Raw genomic sequence first — 26,381 nt, forward strand, 5'->3', positions numbered from 1 at the left:
CGTAATCCTCAAACACAATAATGAGAACCCGAAACAAAACCCCACGGGAAAATGATTGGAGGGAAACACAAAGTAAAGAAATGAATGTGATTGATTAAAAACTTTGTATTTTTATTAAGAAAAAAGCAAAAAGAGAGCAGAAAGTGACAAAATCACAGTAAAGCGTGACAGTGGCAGCTCAATTAGGCTATAGCTACACTTCTCTTCCCAAAACCAAAGTCTTGTTCTTTTCACTTCACCACTTTTTCTTCCAAATGGGTCATCTCCATTTCCTTCATTTTCTCCTCTAATACCATAAATATTTCATCTTTCTTCTTTTTCTTTTACTGGGTTGGTGTTCTTTTTCATCCATAGAAGAAAAATAACATGTTTTCTAGGTTGATACGTCCTCATGACCATGAAGGAAGTGTTGTTGTTGTTCAGGAAGATTCAAATCATCATCTTCACACTCACCTTGCTGCTTCTGACCCTTGTCTTGTTCTCACTTCTGATCCAAAACCTCGTCTTCGTTGGACTACTGACCTTCACCAACGCTTTGTTGATGCTGTCACTCAACTTGGTGGTCCTACCAGTAACTAATTCATTTCTCTTTTTCTTCTTAAATTTTGTTACTTTTCTGGTTTTGATGCAACCCATTTGGTTAATTTATTCATTTTTTTTTTTTTTTGCCATTTTTAGTTTGCCATTGACAGAGAAGAATGGTTTTTGTTTAGTAGTTGAAATTATTGAAGCTAGGAAAGGAATGAACTTTATAGATTTTTTTTTTTTTTTTTTAAATTGTGAGATTTGTGGCAAATTGCTGTTTGTTTGGGCTTTATTTTCATTAATTTGTAATTATTTTTATTTCGTGTTGTAGCATTTACAAAATCACCATGCTCATTGTGATTCTGACAAATCTATGTGATACCAAAGATGCACTTAACAAGGTGTTAAATTCATATATTGTGAATGTTGTATAAACCACCAGTAATAAGTACAACACACAATTAGAATGTGGGGAGTTTTGAGGTGTTAAACTTGTATCATGTGAAACTCTTATGTTTGTCTTCAATTTCATGTTTGTACAATGCTTTGCATCATTCTTGTACTTTGTCACCATGTGAATAATTATGTATGTCATTATAATTTATGCTTACTATCCATGGACATATGGTACTGTCCTTTCTTAGATAGATTTATTTGTACTTCTGGTCTCTCTATGGTAGCTAATGAGTGATTTTGGTCCCCATTATTTTACTTTTTTGTGAATTTATCTCTCAATTTTTATTTGTTACAATTTAGTCTCTCTACAGCCGACCCCACTTAGTGGGATAAAAATTGATTGTTGTTGTTGTTGTTAGTATCTCTATAATTTAGTCTCAAGGTTTACCCTTTTCAAATTCTAATGTCACTTCATACAAAATCATTCAAATTATATTGGTTTTCCTCTAAAATTGGTCGAACAGCTTTGCTAGACAGACTTTCTTGACTCAAAAAATATAACTAAGGGACCAAATCAGGCATAATCGAAAGTCCAAATTAGGGTTTATAAGTGCTCCATTGGTATTTGCTTAGCATGATACCATGGTCTACGATTGAGCTGAGGAGAATGCTTTTAGTATTCGACACCTTGACCTTATTTAGTCCGTTGTGGGAGAAGGGTTCTTCATTTGTATGCCTTCAGCATTTTTCTGAAGATCATTGAATTTCATTATAGGGTTTCAGTCCTCATGGCTTTCTTGGTTGAGCTTCTTTTTGTTTAACATTGTCTTTTATTTGTGATGGTGGTTTTACGCTTTTATTTTCTCACTTTGTAGTGGGGGTATGTTATGAATTATGATTTTGTGAATATTTCTAGGAATTCTTATAAAAACTAATAATATTATCATGCGAATAATACAGGCCTCTCTAACTCTAATTATTGGGCATTTCTCCATCTGATAAACTCTTCTAATGCATCTATTGGTTTTCTCACATTTATTATAATCTGAAAATATCATTTGCAGAAGCCACACCAAAAGCGATCATGAGGACCATGAATGTCAAGGGTTTGACACTCTATCATTTAAAGAGTCATCTTCAGGTTCATTTGTGTATCATTGTTGCAACAGTTATAATATTTAGTGCAATAGAAACTTCATGACGTTTTCTTTTTTCATTTACACTATTTTTTATGCATTGCAGAAGTATAGACTCGGTAAGCAAGCTGGAAAAGATTTTGACGAGGGATGCAAAGATGGTACATTTATCGATTTGAATTATATGGCACTTATTTGACATTATTAATATGATTTTTATTTAATTATGTATCACAATTAGAATCCTTTTCAATAGATTGGTTGCATTACATCTTTAGTGTTTATCCATGTTTGTAATTTTAACCTGTTGGTTACTGTTTATGGCTCTATGCTTTAACTAATTGATTTTTTATTTTTTTGGAAGGGTCATATCTTCTAGAAAGCCCTGGTACTGAAAACTCATCCCCAAAGTTACCAGCTTCTGATGCAAACGAGTAAGAATTTCATTGTTTCTCTGGAAACAATTTACTTCTCCCTTTATGTGTGAATGACACTTGATGACCGAACTGAGAATTGCAATGTCATGTCATATATAGGGGCCATGAAGTCAAGGAGGCATTAAGAGCACAAATGGAAGTGCAAAGTAAGCTACATTTACTAGTGGAGGTAAATTTCTTTTTCATTGTGTACAGTGTATTATTTTGTTTTGTTTATATTTGTTTTAGACCATTTTGATTGGTATCTCAAATTCTAGACGAGACATGTTTATGAGCAATAGCAATATAACATTATAGAGTTAGGGTAGCACCTATTGTAAAAAAATGATCGAATCTCAACTTAGGTGGTTTGGACCATGTGTGGAGGAGTTATATAGATTCTGTAGTATGGAATGTAGATCAGAGAAGGAGCCCAATCGCCAAAGACAGAAAAAGGCAAAAGAAAAAAACTATAAGCAAGTGAAACTGTGGAGAGTTAGAGGTTAATGGCATATGCTGTAGACATGATTAATTATGAAATAGTATGGTGTTGTTTGATCTGTGTATCTGGCCCATCAAGTGGATAATGCTTGGCTGTTTTTGTTGATTGGTATTGTAAGTAGATTGTGAGCCTGATTGAACAGCAATGATTGATTTTTTTTTTTTTTACTGTAGTTTGTGGCTTAGACGTCATCAATGTTAAAAACTGAGAATGATTAATAGAAGTTAAGAATTATTTTGTTGGTAACTGGCGGCGATTGAATTTTCTTATTATGTCTTGTAGAAGTTAAGAATTATTATGGAATTGCAGGCAGAGAAGCACTTGCAAATTCGCCAAGATGCAGAACGGAGATATATGGCCATGCTTGAGAGAGCATGTAAGATGTTGGCTGATCAATTTATCGGTGATACAACTATAGACACAGACATCCAAAAATTTCAAGAACTACCAAGTACTGAGCTAGGTGGAAATGGAATGCATATTTCAGAAGTACCATATATTCTCCAGCCTCAAGGGGCTAACTGCTCCACAGAAAGTTGCCTAACATCACTTGAGAGTCTCAGAGGATTGACACTAGAAGGATCACCTAGTGGGACAAAAAGGATGTTGGGCTTGGACTCCATGGTATCGCCTTTGATCTGGAGTGAAACTAACATGAGAACTCAAGGCATTCACTTAGCCCAAGTCAATCCTCAAGGAATAGCAAGGTATGGAATGTAGGTAGGACATTGTAAAGAGGGAACATTCTGTTTCACTCCTAGTTTGTAGGATTAATTAAATGCTTAAATCTTGTCTATTCCTGTCTTTTATCTAAGCTGATGGGAATGTAACTGGAATCAACTTGTCTAATTTTGTACATTGAAAATGCTTAGTAGCTTAATTTGGAACATTGCAACGTTTACAATCACTGCTGTGTTTTTTACGGGTTCCTTAATTACACGCCGCAATGCTTTGCAATCTCTTTTTAGATCGGCTAGCAGTTGATATTTGGATCCATTTAGATGTGAACAACTGCATCTTTTTAAAAGAAAAAAGGCCAAAATATTGTAAAAGCACTACCAAGAAACATAAGACATACAGAGGTTGGAAAAACTTATCAAACATAGGATCTTAGAAGAGTTATAACCTACGTCGTACCCCTTTCATCCCTTCCCAGATCAACATTTCAAAGATGACCAATTCTATGGTGCACAAATGAAATTAGTTTTTAATCATGTACAAATTAGTTTTTACAATTAGATAAATAAATATCACCATTAGACCAAACGAGATACGACAAGACTTGTTGATCTACTAAAACAAAATCTACTATAGATAATGAATAAAGAAGTGCGACTAATATTTTACAAAACATATTTTCTCATTGTATACTCTACAATTTGGAGGAACAAAAAAAAGTGTCTAATAAGGCATCTCAGAAGCAGTGATGGAGAAGAATTCATTGATTTTATCAATAAAAAATATAATTAACTGAGGGAGGGGTATGCTGCACAGATGTATGAATAAGCTCTTTTTTTTACTCTACCACCATGGAGATATGCTAAGCTCACCCATGCGCCTTGAAACTATTGAATGACAGCATATTTTCATTGGGGAAAAGCAAGAACAATAGCAAATAGCTTCTTAAAAAAATAAATAGAAAATAACTATTGGTTCTGAATTATTAGTATTAGTATTGATTTCATAAGCAGAGCTGCTTTTTAGTAGCAGACTCCCAAAAATTATTTTTTTCCCTATCTATCAGCGTTTCCTTTTCAAGATTTGGACACCAAGAAGGAAAAAAAAAAATCAATTTTAAGGAAATCAAAACTAAGATTCCAGAAAGTTTGGCTTCCTTCATTCATCAACAATATTTAAACTCCAGACAAACAAATCAGAACAACTGTCAAGTGCTCCATCCATTTTCTTTTTTGTTTGAAAATTGAGTATCTCGCTCAATGACCGACTAATCTGGAAGACCAATCCCACCTTTCACTAGCAGGGCTCCATTTAAAGTCAAGGCAATGTTATGTTCAGATTAGTCCTATAAATTGGTATCGGAATGATTGGAATTGAGACCTTGAGAGGAGCACACTCGAATGTCTCAAACATTCACCATCAAACCAACCCATATGGGTTCAACTGCTCCACTCATAATAATAAGTAAATAACTTATCCCAATCTTGCAATTTTTTCACACACAATATGATAAACTATGATTCCACAACACAATGTAAAGATACAAATTCCACAGAGTAAGTCTATGCACAAATCTTAAACTACACACACACACACACGCTTCAAACGAAGAACCAATCTCACCATTCCACCATCCTTTATTTATTATTCCACAACAGCATGCAAGTAGTAGTTCAATTTGCACGGTAAGTTGACCAAGAGTTTGTTGAATCACAATATAAGCCTTTGTTCAGAACAAGCCACAATAGATAAATTCCAATAGCTCACTGAAAAGGGTATTTTGCGTAATTAAATTACTGAAAAGACAAAGAAAGAAAGCAAACATCCAAAAAATGAGGAAACTGAGTACTCACCATGTTGTGCAGTGATGGAAATATATTCTACTGAAGATTAGTTTTAACCACTAGACAATTGGGTGGGATGTTATGCGCCTCAGCATTGATATCCATTGGCATGTTTGTTAACTTCAACTCAAGCAGAGTGTTGACATGCTTTAGTCCGTCAGGAAGCATTATTAGGTGAGGACATGATCTGATTTCGAGTTGTCTGAGACACGGGAGTGCTCCTGGCTCTATAGTCCATTCATCAAAATGCTGCAGATTCCAAAATTTTAATACATGAAGCTGAGGAAAGATTTGAGATTGGCAAAACATGGTTTGTCCTATGTAAGAGTCTGCCAGCAGAGATAGTATCCGAAGATTTGATAATTCTTTCAAAAGTTGCATGGGGTCCTCCTCTAGTTTGGAATGTGACAGGGTAAGCTCAACAAGGCTTTTCGGAAATTGGGACAGGATAGATGAACTGCTAAATCTTCCTAGTAAATACATGTCAGTGAGATTTACATTATTCTTGAAGGACTGCAAGTATAAAATCCAAGGTTTCCCTTCTTCATCCCTTGATTTTAGTCTCAGTGATTGAAGGTGTTCTAGTTTCGCAATCCAATCAGCCACAGCCACAAGTTGTGTTATCATTGCCGCTGGCTGTAATGACATTGATTGGCATGCTAATCCCAATTTTGTGATATTGATCAATGTGTCCAAGCCATCCTTCACCGGAGTCTCCTCATCTACAAACAGTCCCCAGAGTGTTTGGAGATCATACAGGAAATTATCTCTTAGCTGAGGTAGAAGAAATCTGAAGTGGGACAAATGATCTTTTTGTTGTGGTGGAAATCTGCTGTGGAAAGTCTCGCTCAAGAACAAGTGTCTTAGTTCCATCTCCCAAATGGAGTGTGGTAGAGCATGTATGTAAGTATGTTTAAGATCAAGTGTCTGCAGCTTCAACAACTTACTTATAAATGACGGAAGTGATTCTAAGTAAGTCCATCTTAAACCAAGGTACCTCAGCTGCGATAGTCTTGCTATGCTTTTAGGCAATTTGGGCTTGTAAACACGTTCAAGATCAAGAACCCGCAGGAGTAAGAAGCAATCACTTGAAATAGATTCCTTCATGAAGTATCCTATCTCTTGGCCAGGTTTACTTCCCTCTCGTGTATCGAAGGACAAAAGTGAGAGAACATCTTTGTAGTAGGCTCTCAGGGACGATGAATTAGTCCTACTAGTGCTTTCAGTCTCACCATGAATATGATCGTACCAGATATGATCGGTATTAAGATGATCTGTCACCCAGCGTATGATGCAGTTTTTTGGGTCTGCGTTGGAATCGGTGGAAGCACTTTGGGATTTAAGAAATATGGAGTCGTTAGCTTTTGTCCACCAGAGTTGTCGCAAAGCATAGGGGAGGCGACATGTTTTGACGTTGCCATTGCGCTTTCTCTCAGCAATTTGAACGAGGTTCTGATCTATCAACTCTGTCAAGTACCGCTTTGCTACTTGCTCTGGGGGCTCTTGATGTTCCCCGTGATGTACACGTTCCTCTGCTACCAACAAAGCAACGAGTCTTCTAACAGGAATCCCAAATTCAACAGGGAATAACCCAAAGTAAAATAGGCATCCCCTTAGATACATAGGTAAGTGATTCTTGATTGCTTTAAGCGTCTCAGACCAGATTTGTATTTGATCTTCCTTGAGCACAGTTGACCACTCCTAATGTGTGGTGTGTTCTTTATGTGAAAGTAACCGACTCATTTTTAATATTTGGGATGGCAGGCCACCACATTTTATCACAATTTCTCTTCCAATCTTGATTAGCTCCGGGGTACTGTCCACCTTCAAATATCTTGTAAAAAGAACCCAACTACTTTCATCATCTAATAACTGTAGTGGGTGAACAAATGTTATAGTACCACCAGCTTTATGGTGGGCTGCATTAGCATTGCGAGTGGTAAGAAGAAGTCTGCTGCCGGTTGACATATCGGGTATGGCCTCTTTCAAAGCATCCAACAAGTACACTTGTGAAGTTTCTTTTATGCCATCAACAACTATGAGATACTTTGTGCGCGCCAAGGTTTCTAGCACGGTGGGATCACTCGACGAGTTTCCCTTTATTTTCTTGGTAGCCTCCTTGGCAACTTCTTCAAGAAGTTGTTGTGCCGTACAATTTGAGTTAGAGTTTGATGGTAGCGACACCCATAGGCGACACTCAAAATGACTTATAACAGTGTTGTCTTGAAATATCAACTTGGCTAGCGTTGTCTTGCCCGTGCCTTTGATTCCAACAATCCAAGTAATGCAGCGACGTCTCTCATCTGACAGTAACTGAGCCATCAGAACTTGTGCATCATCATCAAATCCAACAACATCGGATTCCTTAGCAACGAGAGACAATTGTGTGGTTCCGCGTAGTATGTGAACGGTGGACGATGAGGACTCTATTGACTTGCCCAAACCATATGCCCTTCTTCTTCTGGAAGCATCTTCAATTTTGTTTCTAATAGCATTGATCTTGTTACTAATAACATGTCGGGTCCAGTACTTGAAGGTGTAAACGAGAATCGACCTATGCTTCAATTTGGTATCATAGTCGCGAATGACAGATGCAATTTCATCGGCAATACCTTGCATTTGGTCCACCCAGATTCTAGATCTTCTATCTATTTCACTCCTGTCTCGTATATCTTGATGCAGTGCATCCATCAATTCCATTTCCCTTCTGATTGATTGGACTTCCTGTTTGAGCCCTGTGACAGGTCGATATGAGGAGGACGAGGCAGCTGGTTCTGGATGTTCCTCAGAACGTACAAGCTCTTGTTGTGTTGCTCCTTGAATAATATTTGCAATGCTATAAGTAGTCTTCCTGTGTGAGATATTAAGAATCTCTTCCAACAAGCAGTTGATGTCCTTGGCAAACTTAGTTTTTCTGCTCCAACAACCACCATTACCAGCAGCATCAACAAGGGAGCGACCATTTTGAGCCACAACTCTCAGTTGGTCAACCCATACTCTCTGTCTATCATTCATGCTTTCTGCACTTTCAGCAGTGTCCCTAAGAAACACGTGCATTAGATCTAAATCTCTTTGCAAACACTGCAAATTATTATCCATGGACCTGCACAACTTCACAATCCAGACAATAACTTGATACAGCGGGGAACTCAATTGGAATAGGAGTGCTATCTGGTACGGGATAAAAAATAACAAGATGAAAATCACTAAAAGAATTAAAGAGTAAGTGAAGAAGCTCGAGGTCAGCAGCCTTAATATTGCTCCTTTTTTTTGATTCAGTTTACGTGCTCTTACTGGTCCTCGTATTGAAACAATTCCGAAAGCTTGAGATATTACTACAATTAAGATGACCCCTGCCAAGCCAACACTTTTACTACTAATATGACTCAGAAGAAACAATTCAGCAGTATAAGCAATAGAGAAAGGGATGAGTTCTGATATTATCAAAATCTCCATTGACAAGTCTTGAACGGGTGTTGATCTTTTTGTTCTTTCATTCATGTCTCCCACTCCCACAACTTCATAAGTCAAACTTCTGCCAAGTGCATCTCCAATTTGAATACTAACATGCTTCATCTGCTTCTTAAATTCCCATGAGGAAGTATCGTGATAAAGGACCTTCCTCATAAGACTAAGACGACGACTACTCATTTGGAACCATTTTTCTCTTCTTGCAATGAAATCTTCAGCAACTTCTGCCATGTAATCACAAACTTCGTTCACCTGTTCCAACCACACAATTTCTCTTTCATTTGTTGACTTCAATTTAGACACAGTATTTTGCAGGTCTTTGAGCCCATCTTTTACTTCCTCCACCATCTTGATCACCTTATTACTGGTTATTAAATTTTGACATCTCAGAATGTGATCAAGCTTCTCCATAGCTACTACTACTATGATGGCAGAATTGGAAGGTGTTGGTGCTTCTCCTCCTACAACTGGAGTTTCAACGGAGATACTAACATCCAAATTTAAGTTCATTATTTTCTGAGAGATATCTCTCATCCTCTTTCGGATCTTCTCCAGCTCTTTTCCAACCTTGTATTTGTCATACCAATGCAAAACTCCCCACCTCCTCCTCTTCACTGATTTTATCACAAACGTATCTATCACGTCCTTTGCATCCAAAGCAACATCTTTCAACTTCTCTGCCCATTCTCGCAACGCTTGTTCCTGTTCGCCTTCCCCGCGTTGTTCAATCTGCTCTAACAATCCCATCATTGACCTCAGCTCTTTCTCAATCCATTCTACGTGTCTCGCTGCATCCCCCAACACCGCATACTCTTCAATCAGGATTTTAGCAACCCCTGATACCACCCAATCTACTGCAAAGCTAGCCATGCAACCTCAGCTCTGCCTAATTAACTAATATTTTTTATTTGTTTTTCCAAATATAGTAAGGAATGTACTCTTGCTCTGCTTCCAACCCTCCTTTGGGAATGTCATTTGAAGTTGCACACTTTTTTTAATGAATGAAAGTAAGTAAATTGGTTTGGTTTGTTTCTTTGATTGGACTTGGAAGAGGATGAGTATTTTTTAATCTGCAGGAGTTGGAAGAAGATATTTTGGGTGATGGTATAATTGACAAATGACAAGAACAACCACTTGATAAAACATGTCGGTCCAACTAATAAAACAGTCCACAAATCATATGGACGTAGTTTTGTTTCATGTAATATGAATTTCTACTGTTTGCACTTTTTGTTAATGGACGGAGATATTTGTGGGTGGTGTCTGTATATTATACCAATTATACCAATACTGCTACTTCTTCTTTTTTTTTTTTTTGAGGGGGCCAGTACTGCTACTTGCTAAATAACATTTCTATCATATTAATAACACAGTCTACAAATCAAATAATTTGGAACATTTGGCTTTTTCATTAATGAGATGGCATGACATTTTGTGTTATATTTTTTCAAAATTACATATTACATTTTTGTTATGACATATTAAATATAAAATTTTAAAAGTGACGATATTGATGTATGTACGAAGCTGGCAACAGAACTACTTCAATAAGACAGGAAACCTTAAGTATTGCTCTGTCAGGCATTAACAAGTCACTTTTAAAATTATGTCTTCCCATTGATTTCCACTATTTCCTAATCATATAGTTGTGGCATTGCTTGAAATTTATGTCTTCCCATTGATTTCCACTATATATGTCTTCATGTGTAAATTGAACTACTGCTTATATCATCGATGTGGATGAATAAAAAGATGGTAACTTTTGGTTTTTAGTCCAAGGTTATATAGTGCAAAGTTTGTTTCCTGATCACATTTAAATACATACTTGTTTTCTGCACAGAACGAGTACCTGGACATGTTATTTTCCTTCAATTTGTTGTGGAATTCACATATAGTTTGTAACACTAACAGTAATTAGTTTTGGGACAAGTTATTTTCCTCTATTGTGTTGTATTGTGTAATCGAAAACTTGAGTACTAACAGGAGCATGATAGTTTTTCTGATTTCTATGTCTGGAATTTATATCCTGATCATTTGGGGTGTGGTGTGGTGTGGTGAGTGAAGGACTAATAGCATAGGGGTGTGGAAAGAATATGGAGGCTGGGCGTGCAAGGAGACAAGAGGGCATTGCTTTCATGATGGATACATGCAAGGAGACATATATGTTACTCGACCAAAAAAAACTGACATATATGTGATCATGGCTGCTGCAAAAGGAGGGTTGAAGTGGAGCTTGGGAGAATTGGTTAGATAATATTTCAAATATTTCTCTTACGGCTAATAACTCAATACTGCCGACATGGACTTCAATGTCTGAATTCACAATTTTGAAGTCTTTCAAGTGTAACATAAACCCTCCCAAATATAATATCATCAAGGAAGTTTTATGGCACCTCATTATTAATTGGATTAAATATAACTGTGATGGTGCATCTCTTATTAATCCTGGCATATCTCCTTATGGAGGGATTTTTAGAAACAATAATGCTCAATTTGGAGGATGTTTTGCTAAAGGTCTGGGCGTTGGTAATTCTTTGAGTGCTTAACTGATTGGTGCCATGAGAGCTATGGAGATAGCGAAGGACCGAAATTGGAGCAATTTCTAGTTAGAGACAGATTCAATGCTAGTGGTTTTGGCATTCAAATCATCCTAGGGGGTGCCTTGGAAATTAATGAATAGATGGTACAATTGGTTAGATTTGATTTCTTCTATTAATTTTTTGATTTCTCATGTATTTAGAGAAGGGAATACATGTACTGATAAGTTAGCTAATATTGGTTTAACTTTTAACTGAAGAGGTCTTGGTGGTATCCCTTAGATGTTAGAGCAGCTTATGTGCATAACAGGCTAGGTATGCCTAGTTATAGGCTTTCTTTCAACTGAAGAGGTCTTGATGGTATCCCCCTCTTTTTTTTGTAACAATTTTCTTTTAGTTGAATATATTTTGGATGAGCAAGCCTCTGTTGCTCCCTAGTTTAAAAAAAAGTTTTAAGTTTTTATATTCGTCAATAACATGGGTTTATAAAGTTTTACATTACTTTGATATCATTAAGTCAAAAACATGAAGTCTATAGAGTTTTAAATAGCATTGATATCAATGAGTCCAAAATTTATATTTTTTAAAAATGCAGAGTTGTAAAGTTTTATATTACCCAGCCATGAATTAAAAAATTTCTTTTTTGGTTATTGTTAACATTTGAGGATATGTTCAGAAGGATTTGCACATCACTAAGAAGAACATTAGAAATAACTTGACCGACAAGCAATTTTACCCCACTAAAACACCTCAAAATGCGCAGCTTGAAATTGATACAACTCACAAAAATGATTCAAATGTTGAGAGGCTGGAAACTGATAATGTGATAGTGAACTTGGAGCAGGAAGGAGCCAAGGATGATGAGGCTGGAACAAAAATCATACAAGATCTATCTCAAGATCCTACCTTGGTTCTGCATAACTCATTCACTTTTCTTCATGATGAGAATAATATCCCTTATGGGGAGTGTTAGCTTATTTCCAATTGGCTGTACTGGAACACCTAGTGAAAAAAAGGTCCTTAACAGATGGTTGCATCAAAAGTCTTCAAATTTTAAGTGCTTCAAACAACTCAGATGTGGATCCTTTGGTTTCTATATATGCAAGTGAATAATTCTAGTATGATACAGGACAGACCCTTAGTTGTGCCTATTACTAGTGTGGATGAAGAATTAAGTCTGGATAAGAGAGTCATAGGTGGAAAGTCTTGTGACACTAGTAACCACTCAGCAGGCAGCCTTAAAAGTGTGAAGATATTGAAGAAATTTTGGGGTGATGTTGAGGATGATGACTTTGCCTCAGACATTAACACTGATATGGAGCATGCAGCTGACATATACTTAGCCAGGCATACTAACACCAAGTCTGGTAGGAAGACTAAGAAGCAGAAGAGACATATGACTCACAATGGCAAAGGTTCTGATGGCATCACAGGTAGTGAGCATATCCAAACTCATTCTAAAAAGGGCGTAATCAAAAGCAATCCCAAATATGTTTGACTATTATGCGATGTTTCTTAATATGTGCTAGTATCTAGTTTCTTTGGTTTAAGATTTAGCTAATTGATCGTAGTTTTTCTGCTTATATGTTGTAATATGGTTTAGGCCTACTTCTGCTTTGCATTTTAAATTTTCTAGCTTTGATAGAAAAAAATGTTATTTAATTTTAGGGTTAATAATGTTTTTCACCCCTGTAATATATGTCATTTTCGGTTTTCGCCCCTATAAAATTTTCGGTGTGATTTGCACCCTCGTAAAATTTTTATTTTCCGGAAAACACCCTTAATAGGCCATTTTCAAAAAAAAATTTTAAGAAATTTTGGTTTTTGAATGGCCTATTAAGGGTGTTTTCCGAAAAATAAAAATTTTACGAGGGTGCAAATCAAACCGAAAATTTTATAGGGGCGAAAATCGGAAATAACATATATTACAGGGGTGAAAAACACTATTAACCCTTAATTTTATATATAAATTATTAAATATAAAGTTTCCTTTGTGTAATTTATGATCATCCCCGTCCCTCGAAAAAAAGAAAGATACCTCTTCTCCCACATTCATACATCTCCACTTTATTCAACAGGGGTCCTCCTACCTTTCTTTTGTAAGGCTAATCAAACAACAATTCACGTAGACGTCTAATATGTATTGTTACTAACTGCACATAGTTTGGTTTCGCGTAACATGGGGTAGTACTTGGGTGACATAGTATTTAGTGACATTAGTCAACCACAAAGTTATAAATGTTAAATGAAAAAACTTTGTGAAAAGAGAGAAGAAAGTCATTGTGATATTGTGGATGACCAATATCATCAAATGTTATATCACCCAAATGCTCTCCATATACATGCACCGTAAATTCCGACCTTTTGCACTTTTTGCTAATGGCATACATGACATGACAATAGACACTTTTTTTTGTTGTTGAGGGAGACATGAAAATTGACATGATTTGGAAATAAGTGGACGTAGATATTTGCGGGTGGTATGGATGAGGTAATATGGGACCCATTTAATGTAAATAAGAGCGTGATTTTATACAATCATTTTTTAACTATTATCTTGTTTATTTTTATTCTATCTCTTTTTTTTTTCTTTCTCTCTGTTATATTTGATCAATCAAAAGAAAGAAAGAAAATGTCATGATTCTACAAATATTATTACTCTAATAATGTTGGTCATTTTTCCACTCATGTAGTGTAAGTGACACCCATAGCATCCACAATCGAGAGAGATATTTTTAGATATTTAAATTGATCACACGTGTGCACATTGCTCGTTTATAATTTTGTGTTTAACTCAGTTGGTAGGGATATTGCATATTATATGCAGGGGATGGGGTTCGAACCCCGGGCACTCCACTGAGCTCTAGCCACTAGGCTACTTGACAAAAAAAAATAAAAAAATAATAGTACTTAATAAAACATTCAATCCCTTCGATCCACCATCCCACACAAAATTCTCAAACGAAACTTGTTAATCATCTATCAATAACTTTATATCATTGCATTTTAATATTCTAATATTAAAAGAAGATGACTCTTACTGAAAATTAGAATGCTTAAGTGAGAACTTTGTCCAATACTCAAAATAATTTTTGATCAATAGGGACACATTATAGATATCAAATCTTAAATAGTCGGATCCTCTCATTTGGACGGTCTTATAGATTCCAAAGGTTAAAATATCTCCTACCTTAGTCCCTTTCCAACCAAGTTCCAAAGAAAGCAAATTAAAATTGAAAAGGAAGAGTAATTCCAAAGGTTTGATTGCTTGATGAGTGGCTTTAGTACTAACGGAGCAAAATCAAGGGGACGAAAATGTGAGTTTTATGATTTATCGGATCAAAATGTAAACTGCAAATTATTTAGGGGACCATTTATGAAATTAAACCTAAATTTTATAAGTAAAGTCAAACTCGTGAGTAGATTCGTACTCATGAATTTACGAGTTTAAAAGGTAAAAAATGTTATAGAATCGTTTTTGTGGTAGATTTGTACATACTCACATAAACAAAATTTTAAAAAAATAAATATAAAATCCTCATTTCTTTTTGGTTCTCACTCTCAATTTAAAAACACATTCATTGTAACATTTACTATTCTACTATTCTGCACCTGCGCAACGCGCGGACCTCAATCTAGTTTTAGTTAATTTAGCAATAGTGATACTCGTATAATTTTATTTTTGTCATCTTCTACGAGACAAGAGAAAGTACTTTACTTTGATTTTTGGACTATGTTGATATTAATAATTAGGAGGACATACACGTTTTGTCCTCTTCTTCCTAACTTCTTCATATTCCAAAGTATTTCCTTATGGTTATTATCATACAAAAAAGTGTGTGCAAATAAAATTCAAAAAGGAGGGTTGGAAGCATGAAGAGTAGTTCCTTAATCATTTGGAAAACGAAAACCAAAAGATAAACAAATTAATTAAGCAGAGCTAGCAGAGAAGACTTCACATGGCTGCTGGCGTTGCAGTCGATGTTGTGGTATCAGTGGTTGCAAAATTCCTGGTTGAAGAGTATGCAGTTTTGGGGCTACAGCGAGGCACGTAGAATGGATTGAGAAAGAGCTGAGGTCAATGCGGGGATTGTTAGAACAGGTTGAGCAGCGCGGGGATGGAGAACAGGAACAAGAGTTGAAAGAATGGGCGGAGAAGTTGAAGGATGTTGCTCTAGATGCAAAGAATGTGATAGAAACGTTCGTCATCAAATCAGTCAAGAGGAGGAGGTGGGGTGTTTTGCATTGGTATGATAAATACAAAGTTGGAAAAGAGCTGGAGGAGATCCGAAAGAGGATGAGAGACATCTCTCAGAAAATAATGAATTTAAACTTGGATGTTAGTGTCTCTGTTGAAACTCCCGTTGTAAGAGGAGAAGCACTGCCACCTTCCTGTTCCACCATCGTAGAAGTAGCTATGGAGAAGCTTGATCAAATTCGGAGTCGTCAAAATTTAATAACCAGTAATAAGGTGATTGAGATGGTGGAAGAAGTAAAAGATGGGCTCAAAGACCTGAAAAACATTGTGTCTAAATTGAAGTCAACAAATCAAAGAGAAACTGTGTGGTTGGAAGAGGTGAACGAAGTCTGTAATTACTCGGAAAAAGTTGCTGGAAATTTCATTTCAACAAGAGAAAAATGGTTGAAAATGTATGGTTGGAAGAAGGTCCTTTATCTTTATGAAGGATATGCTTCAGTATGGGAGTTTAAGAGTCAGATGAGGTATATTAGGAGTTGTGAAATTGGAGATACACTTCAAAGAGGGATAACTTATGGAGTTGTGGGAGACACTCATGAAATAAAAACACAAAGATCAACTGTACCCGTTCCAAACTTGTCCGTGGAGAGCTTGATAGTATGGGAACTCATTCCTTTCGCTATTTCTTTTGCTGCTTCTTTTTTGGTTCCTGATAATAGTGGCAACACATGGAACTTCTTGTATGTATTTCTCTCTCAAACTTTCGAAGTTGTTGCAGAACAAGGAGCAAGAGAGTGTAACATTACCAAAACAAGGCGTAAACTGGAGAAGACCAATGAGAAGACGGGGAGAAAAGGAAGAGCAATACTAAGAAGGCTGATCCGGAGCATCATCTATTACACTTATATTAATTTACCGGTTCTCATACTGTCCCTGTATCTCCCTCTTCAGGTAGTACTCATATTCCAATTGTATTTTCCACTTCGTGATGTTATTGTCTGGATTGTGAAGTTGTGGAGGTCTATGGACAATAATTTGAAGTGCACCCAAAGAGATTTAGCTTTAATGCATGCATTTCTTAGGGATATTGCTGCTGAGAGTGAACAAGTCCCAATGAATGAAAGACAGAAAGTATGGGTTGAACAACTGAGAATCGTGGCTCAAAATGGCAAGTCCCTTCTTGATGCTGCTGCTAAGGGTGGTTGTTGGAGGAGAAGAATTATGTTTCCGAAGGACATCAATTGCTTCTTGGATGAGATTCTTAATCTCTCACACAGGAAGACCGTATATGGTATTTCAAATATTATTATTCAACAAGGAACACAGCAAAACACCGTTGTCCGTTCATGCCCAAGCATAAACAACACTGTTGTCCGTTTGTGCCAAAGCATAAACATGCACGAAGAGAGAGTGATTCAAAGGATTGTTGAACAACACGGTTACATTTCTAGAGATATGGAGGGCAATCCAGCACCAGAACCAGCAGCCTCTTCCTCGTACCGACCTGTCACGGGGCTCAAACAGGAAGTCCAATCAATCAGAGAGGAAGAGGAATTGATGTTTGCACTGTTTCAAGATGTACTAGAAATGAGAGACCTGGATAGAAGATCTACAATTTGGGTGGAGCAAATGCATGGTATTGTCAATGAAATTGAATCTGTCATTCAACGTTATGATGCTAAATTGAAGTATAAGTCAATTCTGTTATACACTCTCAAGTTTTGGACCCGACATGTTATTAGCGAAGAGATCAATGCTATCAGAAACAAAATTGAAGATGCCTCCAGAAGAAGAAGGGCATATGGTTTGGGCAAGACAATTGAGTCGTCAATGTCCTCCACAGTTCATATACTTCGCGGAACGGCGCAATTGTCTCTCGTTGCTAAAGAATCAAATGTCGTTGGATTTGATGACGACGCACAAGTTCTGATGGCTCAGTTACTGTCAGATGAGAAAAGTCACTGCATTACATGGATTGTTGGAATCGGAGGCACAGGGAAGACAACACTGGCAAGGTTGATATTTAAAGACAAGGCTGTTGGAGATCATTTTGAGTGTTGCCTATGGGTGTCAGTATCTTCAACTTCAGAATCAAACTCACATTTAAATTCAAATTGTACGGCACAACAACTTTTTGAAGAAATTGCCAAGGAGGCCTCCAAGCAAATTGAGGGAGCAGACTCGCCAAGTGAACCCATGCTCAAAACCTTGGCACGTAAAAGGTATCTGATAGTTGTTGATGGCATAGAAGAAACTTCCCAAGTTTACTTGTTGGATACCTTGAAAGATGTCCTACCCGATATGTCAACGGGCAGCAGACTTCTTCTTACTGCTCGCAATGCAAATATAGCCCGACATGCTGCTGGTACTATAACAACCTTTGTTCACCCGTTACAGTTATTAGATGACGACAGTAGTTGGGTGCTGTTTACAAGACATTTGAAGGTTGATATTCCCAAAGAAGAACTCAAGAAGGTTAGACGAGAAATTGTCAAGTGTGGGGGCCTGCCATCAGAGATACTGAAACTAAGTAATTTGCTTTCACATGAAGAGGAGTGGTCAAGCATGCTCAATCAAGAACAAATACAAAGTCAAATACAGGCTTGGTCTGAAACGGTTAATGAAATCAACAAACACTTACCTCTCTATCTAAGGGGATGTCTATTTTACTTTGGCCTATTCCCTGCTGAATTTGGGATCCCTATTAGAAGATTGGTAGCTTTGTTGGTTGCAGAGGAGCGGGTGCATCATGGAGAAGACCAAGAGCCCCCAGAGCAAGTAGCAGAAGGGTACTTGACAAAGTTGATAGATCAGAACCTCGTTCAAATTGCCAAGAGAAAGCGCAATGGCAAGGTCAAAACATGCCGTCTCCCATATGCTTTGCGACAACTCTGGTGGACAAAAGCTAATGAATCCATATTTCTTAAATCCAAAAGTACTTCCACAGATTCCAATGCAGACCCAAATAACTCCATCATACGGTGGGTGACAGATCATCTTAATACCGATCATATTTGGTACGATCATATTCATGGTGATACTCACAATACTAGGAATAAATCAGTTAATCTGAGAACCTACTACCATGATGTTCGTTCCTTTCTATCCTTCGATACTAGGGAGGGAAGTAAACCTGGCCAAGAAGTAGGCTACTTCTTGAGGGAGTGTATTTTGGGTGATTGTTTTTTACTCCTGCGGGTTCTTGATCTTGAACGTGTTTACAAGCCCAAATTGCCTAAAAGCATAGCAAGACTTTCACAGCTGAGGTACCTTGGTTTAAGATGGACATACTTGGAGTCACTTCCATCATTTATAAGCAGGCTGTTGAAATTACAAACTCTTGATCTCAAATATACTTACATACACACTCTTCCTACCTCCATTTGGGAGATGGACCTAAGACACTTGTTCTTGAGCGACACTTTCCACAGCAGATTCCCAGCTAAACAAAAGGATCCTTTTTCTGCCATCAGATTTCTTCTACCTCAGGTAAGAGATAATTTCCTATATGATCTCCAGACATTATGGGGTCTTTTTGTAGATGAGGAGACTCCAGTGAAGGATGGCTTGGACACATTGGTCAATATCACAAAATTGGGATTAGCATGCCAACAAATGTCATTAGAAGAAGAGGCAATGCCAAAACAACTTGAGGTAGTGGCCGACTGGATTGCGAAACTAGAACACCTTCAATCGCTGAGACTAAAATCAAGAGATGAAGAAGGGAAACCTTGGATTTTACCTTTGAAGTCCTTCGAGAAAAATGAAAATCTCACTGACATGTATTTACTAGGGAGTTTGAGTAGGTCATCTATTGTGTCCCAATTTCCGAAAAGCCTCGTTGAACTTACCCTGTCACATTCAAAACTAAAGGAAGACCCCATGAAACTTTTGAAATACTTTTCAGAGCTTCGGATACTGTGTTTACTCGCAGACTCTTACATGGGACATACTATGGTTTGCGAATCTCAAAGCTTTCCTAAGCTTCATGCGTTAAAATTTTGGGTGCTGAAGCAATTAGAGGAATGGAAAATAGAGCAAGGAGCACTTCCCTGTCTGAGACAACTGGAAATCAGATTGTGTCCAAACCTGAAAATGCTTCCTAATGGACTAAAGCATGTCAACACTCTGCTAGAATTGAAGTTAACAGACATGCCAAGGGAAATCAATGATGAGGCGCAGAACATCCCAACATTCCTACCCAATTGTCGAGTCGTCTAAACTAATTTTCAGTAGAAGATATTTCCATCACTGCACAACATGGCGAGTCACTCAGTTTCCTAATTTTTTTTAAGATGTTTTCTTGCTTTCTTTCTTTGTCTTTTCAGTAGTTTAATTACGCAAAATACCCTTTACAGTGAGCTACTGGAATTTATCTACTGTGGCTTGTTCTGAATGAAGGCTTATATGGGGATTCAACAATCTCCTTTTACAGTGCAAATCGAACTGCTACTCGCATGTTGCTGTGGAATAATAAATAAAGAATGGTGGAGTGGTGAGTTTGGTTCTTGGTTTGAAGAGTGTGTATGTACAATGTATGCATGTGTGTGTGTGTGTGTGTGTATGAATAAATGAAGTTTAAGATGTGTGTATATACTTATTTGCTAATTTGTAACTTGACGTTGTGTTGTGGAAACATAATTCATAATATTGTGTGTGCAAAGTATTAGTAATGGGACAAGTTATTTTCCTAGGCTGTATGTTATGAATGGAGTAGCTGTTCTGATTTGTTTGTTTGGAATTCATCAAATACTGATGGATGAATGTAATTTTTTTTACAAGCAATTGAATTGTCAAATAATTTGTTCTAAATTGGAAAGTATTTTTATACAATTTTATAAGTTTCAAATTGATTGTGAACCAACTTTAAATTAATTATTGCTTTGTTCATGTGAGCATAACTCGGTTGGCATGGATATTGCAATATACAAGTCAGAGTTCGAATCTAGGATTCCTCATTTATTCACCTTTGGAAGATGAAATTATGACAACTAAGTTACTTAACAATTTGCACGCGAAGCCCTACAACTAAGTTAGAAATAAGTTAGATTGACTAAGCTGTGTTTGGTAACAGAAATAAGATAGCTTATAGCTTATCAAACTAGCTTATAAGCTTGTTTTGGATAGGTAATACATGTTTGCTAACACAAAAAAGCTTTTTTCACTAGCTTATCAAGGATGAAGATGAAAGAGTAGGATTAGGGAATTGATGAAGGGATATTCAAAACTGGGGTTCTACGAATTGAAAAGGTATCCAGAAATGTTTTTCTTTCATTTTGTCCCTAATGCCACATCATGTGTTACTTGTTAGCCAAAAAAATGTCAGTTCTGTTTTTGTTTGGAGTTAACAGTCAAATCTAACGCCAGGGATCAAAGTGGCTAATGGATTTTGGGTTGAGGGACTGTTTCACATTTTTCTTTGAGTCCGGGACCAACAACGGATGCACAAGGACCAAAATGGTTGTTTCCCCTTCTTCCATCTACACAAAGACAAGAAGAGAAATGAAACAAACTGGAGCCGATTCTATAATTCATAAGAACAATTTAGCAATACAAATTCCAAGTAATGAATAAATATAAAATTCAATTTCCCAAATTTATCGTTGATTTTACCTCTTCTTTTTATGTATTTAACCTGTTCTTAGGCCACGTTTGGATTGATGAGATGAGATGAGATGGAATGGAATGGTAATTAGATTCCATTGTTTAGATTTGCATAAAATGAATGGAATGGAATACAATGCAACACAGTCCATTGTTTAGTTTTGAAGAAGCTAAGATTTTAGTAAAACTAGATTTTACACGATAATAGTTTTTAAAATTAAGGGTAAAAATGGAATAAAAAAGTTATAATTTGTTCCGCTCCATCCACTTTCCAAACAATGCGGTGGAAACATTATTCTGTCACGTCATAAAATATCTATGACGTGACAGAATCTCTATTCCATTCCGTTCCATTTCATTGAGTTCCATTCCGCTCCAATCTATTACGTTTCATCAATCCAAACAGAGCTTAACCTTTTTTTGAGGGGAACCTTTTCTTAATCTTGACTCTGATTAGTTAAAACCTTTTATGAAATGCACATAAGGGATTCAGATAGCAATTTGTTACCAAAAAGATAACTATTTGTTCACATCCTTAATTTTATTAGAAGATGATTTTATCTTTTCTGAAAGTTTACTATAAGGGATTATTTTTTTGAATACAGAAATCATAATTATCTAGGTCACCTTTGAAAAAAATGTATATTCCTTAAGCACTAAAATTAAAATTTAGACAAGGCTTTATACTATTTTCCAAAGGCAACCTAGAATTTTAGTGAAGATGGATTTTTCTTGGTGTTCCCTCTGGTTTGATGTGAAAATCTCTTTCAAACTTACAATTTGGAGTAAATGCCGAAAAATTTGAATGCTGGTTTATACTGAAATGGTTACTCTGTGGTTTGTTTGATTCTGTACAAAGAGTAGATATATGTGTTCTTTGTGTTTGTCTGCCTTCTCGTATGTTTACCAACCACAACTGACAACTCATGTTTTTATTTTTACTTTTGGAAACTTGATTTCTAATCTTTTTTTTTAAGCATTAATCCAATATCTGTGATGTAACACGTTCTTGAGTATACTGATTTTAATCGTAATATGTTATCGGACTTAACTACTCTGATAGATACATAGATACATTCATAAAATGTAACACTCCTATGCTTTGTAATTTGCGACACTGTAAAAAAACATTTGTTTGAGTTAGAGAAAAAGCGCAAGAAATCAATAGAGCACGCTAACGATGGAAGTACTAGGAACTCTTAACTAATGCTGTACCGAACATTTTATAAGAACGTCAACTTTGCCCTTACATGACCTTTAGAAATCTGAAATTGTTCGGTTATACCTAAATGAGCCATCAAAAGCTAGACATGGGTAAGAAACTCGCCACCCTGGCTAAGCTGCTTAGCATGATGAAGTCCTCTACATTGGCTAGCTGCATGACACAACATCTCCACCCAAACATGACTTATCATTTCCCATTTCTGTTCTTTAGACCAATTCTCTTGGGGGGTGTGGTATGGACTTGCTTCTATCACCTTTCTTTAATCCCTACACATGTGTCTTCAAATCTGATCTGTCATATTCATTCGGCAAATCTGTCACGAATATCGGGGCCTAGCTCATCCTTACAGAACCGGCTTTTGCTGTGAGGAGTGTCTCCTCTTTATAAACTCTTCTCAAGAATCCTATCTATCCGATGTGGGACTAAATCCACCCATTGAGTGTTGGCTGCTAACAAAATCCACTTTTACAATTTGTAGGTTTTGATTATACAATTGATTTTAGTCTTAAATTCATTGTCAAATCTACTTTTACACAAATACGTCCAAACATAAATCACTTTACATTCAACTTGCTCTTATCCAAAATCAATTTTACAGAATCAATTCACTCAAAATCAATTCTGCTCAACATCAAAACCACTAGACCAAATTGTAGACTGTGTCAATTACACTTCATTAAGTGCATTTAACCATTGCATATTTCCAAAGTTATATTTTGGAAATTCTCCGACAACATTTACTCGCATGTGACATGTGTTGAACCCAACTTAAGGGAATGCAATCGCATCCTCTTCCAATCAAAGCTGTACCTGCAACCGAGTTCTAAGTTCCCCAATTTGTCACACTTGATCTTGTGCACATATATATTTTAGCCTGTTCTTGCAATTGAACATTTGCAAACCAATAGCAAGGAAATCAATTGTTCATAATTCAGACCTTAAATCAACCAGTTCATAAAATATATAGTAGATTCTAACCAGGTAAGGCAGTAGTAACGTTCATCATTTTAAAGTCGGTAGTCACAAACAGTTCATCATTTTAAAGTGTCTTACACAACCAGGTTTTACATATGCAACAAACTACTAACCAAATTTCAATATTACATCATCACATTAGTTAAAGCCAAAATGGGAAGGCACACAAAAAAGACATAAGTAACAAGAACGCTTAATTACTCACCAAACACTTTATGAGAGCTTCAACTTTGCCCTTACATGACCCTTAGAAATCTGGAATTGTTCAGTTATGCCTAAATGAGCCATCAAAAGCCAGACATGGGTAAGCAACTCACCACCCTGGCTAAGTTGCCTAGCATGATGAAGCCCTCTACATTGACTTGCTGCATGACACAGCATCTCCACCCAAACATGACTTATCATTTCCCATTTCTGTTCTTTAGACCAATTCTCCTCTGTTTCTAAAGATTGCAATGATTTAGCAAGCCTACATGCATCAAACAGCACAGACTTGCTTCTGTCACCTTTAACCTCTGATGGCGGAATAGATGTATTCACTCTAAGTATCATCTTGCAAACTTGACTTCTTTCTTTTATGTATTTTCTCTCTTTCAAAAGTTCACCCACCTCCGCACATGTGTCTTCAAATCTGATCTGTCCTATTCCATTGGGCAACAAAAAAGGACATATAACAAGAAGATATATCATATAATCTGACAACAATTGACTTGTATAGCGACTTTGGAGAGTAGCGGGGTTTAAGTTTTGAGGCTCATTATCATCGGAAGAATTACAAAGATCTGTAGCAATATGCCAAAGGAGAATGCTCTGGTCAAACTCTACCTCTCTAATGCTCCGGTTAATGTCTTGAACATGACAGTTCCATTTGTCAAGAACTTGATCACCCTTTTGAGAGCATAACTTTTTACATGCTCTAACATCTGTTGCTTCCTTAGACTTCTCCATTAGTTGGTCAAAAATGAGTTTTCTCAATTCGGGACAGACCTCATGTGTTTTTTTGTAGTAAAACTTCTCGAAGAAGTTATAGATGCGAAGGAATTTCTGGATTTCAATACATTTGACTGGCTCGTCTTTCAAGCAAAATCTAACGAGGTTGAATTGTGACATAAGATTAGACCACGTGACAGTGTGTGAAAGTTTAAAAAAAATTGAAAGCATGAGATGAATTTGTAGAGAAGATGAATTCTCCGACTATTATGGTTGCTGAACCAAAACATTGCCCGACTTGAAGAAAGTAAAACAATGACTGCATATATCTCCAAAATAATAGCCCCAGTAAAAAGCAAAATGGTGATAATGTGGTCATAATTTAAGTGTAGGTCATGTTGGTTTACGTCTCCTTTATATATCAGAAAAGAAAAGCTAATCAGTGCAAAGAGCGTACAGAAAAAGCTCACAGATTTAAGGAAGATTCCGCGTTTGGAGTATGTTAACACTGCCTTTGTATATAGCATATCATACACCAATCCTAGCTCAACTGCAATTACTTCAAAAGCATGTTCCCAATCCATGTTCTGAAAAAATAATTGGCTGGTTTTGTGGTCTTGAAAACTAAGGATGAGATCTGCAAATAGGCACTCAGGAATTTTGTAGAATTTTAATCCATCGTGTAAAGCTCGCGCATGTGGAATATTTGGATTTGGAATTTTGGTTTCCCCTTGATAATTATGTTCCAATAATGAGGGAGTAGTTTCATCAACTTCTTCTAATGTAACATGATATCCTTCATCTTTTTTAGCAGTGTAATCGTCCATGAACTTGGCATAATTTGGTCCTGGGTCCGGAGGAGGTAGAATGGATTCCCTGAATCCTTTGCTGCTTCCAGACCACAAAGACCAACTCCTTTCACCATATTTGACTATTCCGGCCACAAAAATTGGAATGTTGACATAATTAAGGGGGCTTCCGTTCCATGACCGGTAAACAACATAAACTGCAACTGTTAGCTGGGAGAGTAACACAAGCATATGTCGATACCAAAGCTCATTGTCCTCAAGAGAGTAGGCGGTAATTGTGTCAGGACCACCAAGATGCACAAGGAGAAATGGTGCCCAAATGGCCATAATTACGAAGTTAGGGTCTGTCTTATGATCTTTGGAAAGAACTCCTAGAGCAAGGGTAGCAGTCCAATCAGCTGACAAATAGGTGAGCCAGTTCAACAATTGCAGCCATATATTAGCTATATACTTCCTTCTGTTACCCAAAAAGATGAGTACTATTTGCATGTAGAGACTAAGGGCAACCAGAATCCGAACTTCCAATACGTTCCACACTTTTGCAAGACTTGGAGTATTCTGAATCTGATTATCTGTTACTGTTTCTCTTGAATATACAATCAAACTAGCAACACCTGAAGAAAACAAAAAACATATGTATGTCAATTGTTTGCTTAGAAAGGAAAGGAGGACCAATATTGAAATGAATAAATAAATACTGAAACAAACATCTGTCTTACCAGCGAGTAACATTGCTTGATTTTGTGCTTCTACTTGATTGCTATTTAGTTTTGAGCAATGCCAAAACTATATGATTAATTAGGAAATAGTGACATTAATTTAAAAGTGACTTGTTAATGCCTGACAGAGCAATACCTTCAGGCTTTGAAAGATAGGATTGTTTTGACTATGTTACCCTACCCAAGGTGAACTTTATGCCTGCATCTTTTGTTATGTTCACAACAAAGAAGTAACATATCATATGTTAAAAGTAAAAAATCAATAATAAGAATTTAAAAGTCACTTTCTTTTATTTTGTAATACTTATCTGGTCTTTCCATAAAGTAAGTCAAATGCTTAGTGGAAAAAATATGAATCACTTATCTGGTCTTTCCAGTAATATTCGTACGTTATTTAAAATTTTATATTTGTGTAA

The 26,381-nt window shown here is 36.6% G+C and overlaps 4 protein-coding genes across 4 annotated transcripts; 2 read left to right on the plus strand and 2 right to left on the minus strand.

The window, feature by feature from the left end:
• The first annotated feature begins 176 nt into the window (after positions 1-176).
• Positions 177-3,882, plus strand: LOC25484812 (protein PHR1-LIKE 3). The gene is made up of 6 exons (XM_013613811.3): positions 177-571; positions 1,986-2,062; positions 2,164-2,218; positions 2,422-2,491; positions 2,594-2,663; positions 3,285-3,882. The coding sequence occupies exons 1-6, from the start codon at positions 367-369 to the stop codon at positions 3,693-3,695; spliced, it is 888 nt and encodes a 295-aa protein (XP_013469265.1). The 5' UTR covers positions 177-366; the 3' UTR covers positions 3,696-3,882.
• A 1,501-nt stretch (positions 3,883-5,383) lies between these two features.
• LOC25484813 (putative disease resistance RPP13-like protein 2) lies at positions 5,384-10,190 on the minus strand. The gene is given in 2 exon segments (XM_024784431.2): positions 5,384-5,419; positions 5,507-10,190. A coding segment is annotated over 1 exon segment (4,305 nt). The 5' UTR covers positions 9,839-10,190; the 3' UTR covers positions 5,384-5,419; positions 5,507-5,533.
• A 5,064-nt stretch (positions 10,191-15,254) lies between these two features.
• On the plus strand, positions 15,255-20,488 carry LOC25484814 (putative disease resistance RPP13-like protein 3). Its single transcript, XM_013613813.3, has 2 exons — positions 15,255-19,966; positions 20,062-20,488. Exon 1 carries the CDS (start codon positions 15,587-15,589, stop codon positions 19,922-19,924), a length of 4,338 nt encoding a protein of 1,445 aa, XP_013469267.2. The 5' UTR covers positions 15,255-15,586; the 3' UTR covers positions 19,925-19,966; positions 20,062-20,488.
• Positions 20,489-23,514: 3,026 nt separating this feature from the next.
• LOC25484815 (uncharacterized) lies at positions 23,515-26,178 on the minus strand. The gene is given in 3 exon segments (XM_013613814.3): positions 23,515-24,586; positions 24,589-25,860; positions 25,966-26,178. Coding segments are annotated over 3 exon segments (2,151 nt in total). The 5' UTR covers positions 25,979-26,178; the 3' UTR covers positions 23,515-23,720.
• Positions 26,179-26,381: the final 203 nt, after the last annotated feature.

Source organism: Medicago truncatula, chromosome 1 (genome assembly GCF_003473485.1).
Source record: "Medicago truncatula cultivar Jemalong A17 chromosome 1, MtrunA17r5.0-ANR, whole genome shotgun sequence".
Taxonomy (NCBI): Eukaryota; Viridiplantae; Streptophyta; class Magnoliopsida; order Fabales; family Fabaceae; genus Medicago; species Medicago truncatula.

Bases quoted from the DNA above. Each gene is read 5' to 3' on its own strand.
- LOC25484812 (XM_013613811.3), top strand. From the start codon at position 367: ATGTTTTCTAGGTTGATACGTCCTCATGACCATGAAGGAAGTGTTGTT. The intron at 2,219-2,421 runs GTACATTTATCG...TTTTTTTGGAAG, and splicing joins TGACGAGGGATGCAAAGATG to GGTCATATCTTCTAGAAAGC. The intron at 2,492-2,593 runs GTAAGAATTTCA...TGTCATATATAG, and splicing joins CCAGCTTCTGATGCAAACGA to GGGCCATGAAGTCAAGGAGG.
- LOC25484814 (XM_013613813.3), top strand. From the start codon at position 15,587: ATGCGGGGATTGTTAGAACAGGTTGAGCAGCGCGGGGATGGAGAACAG.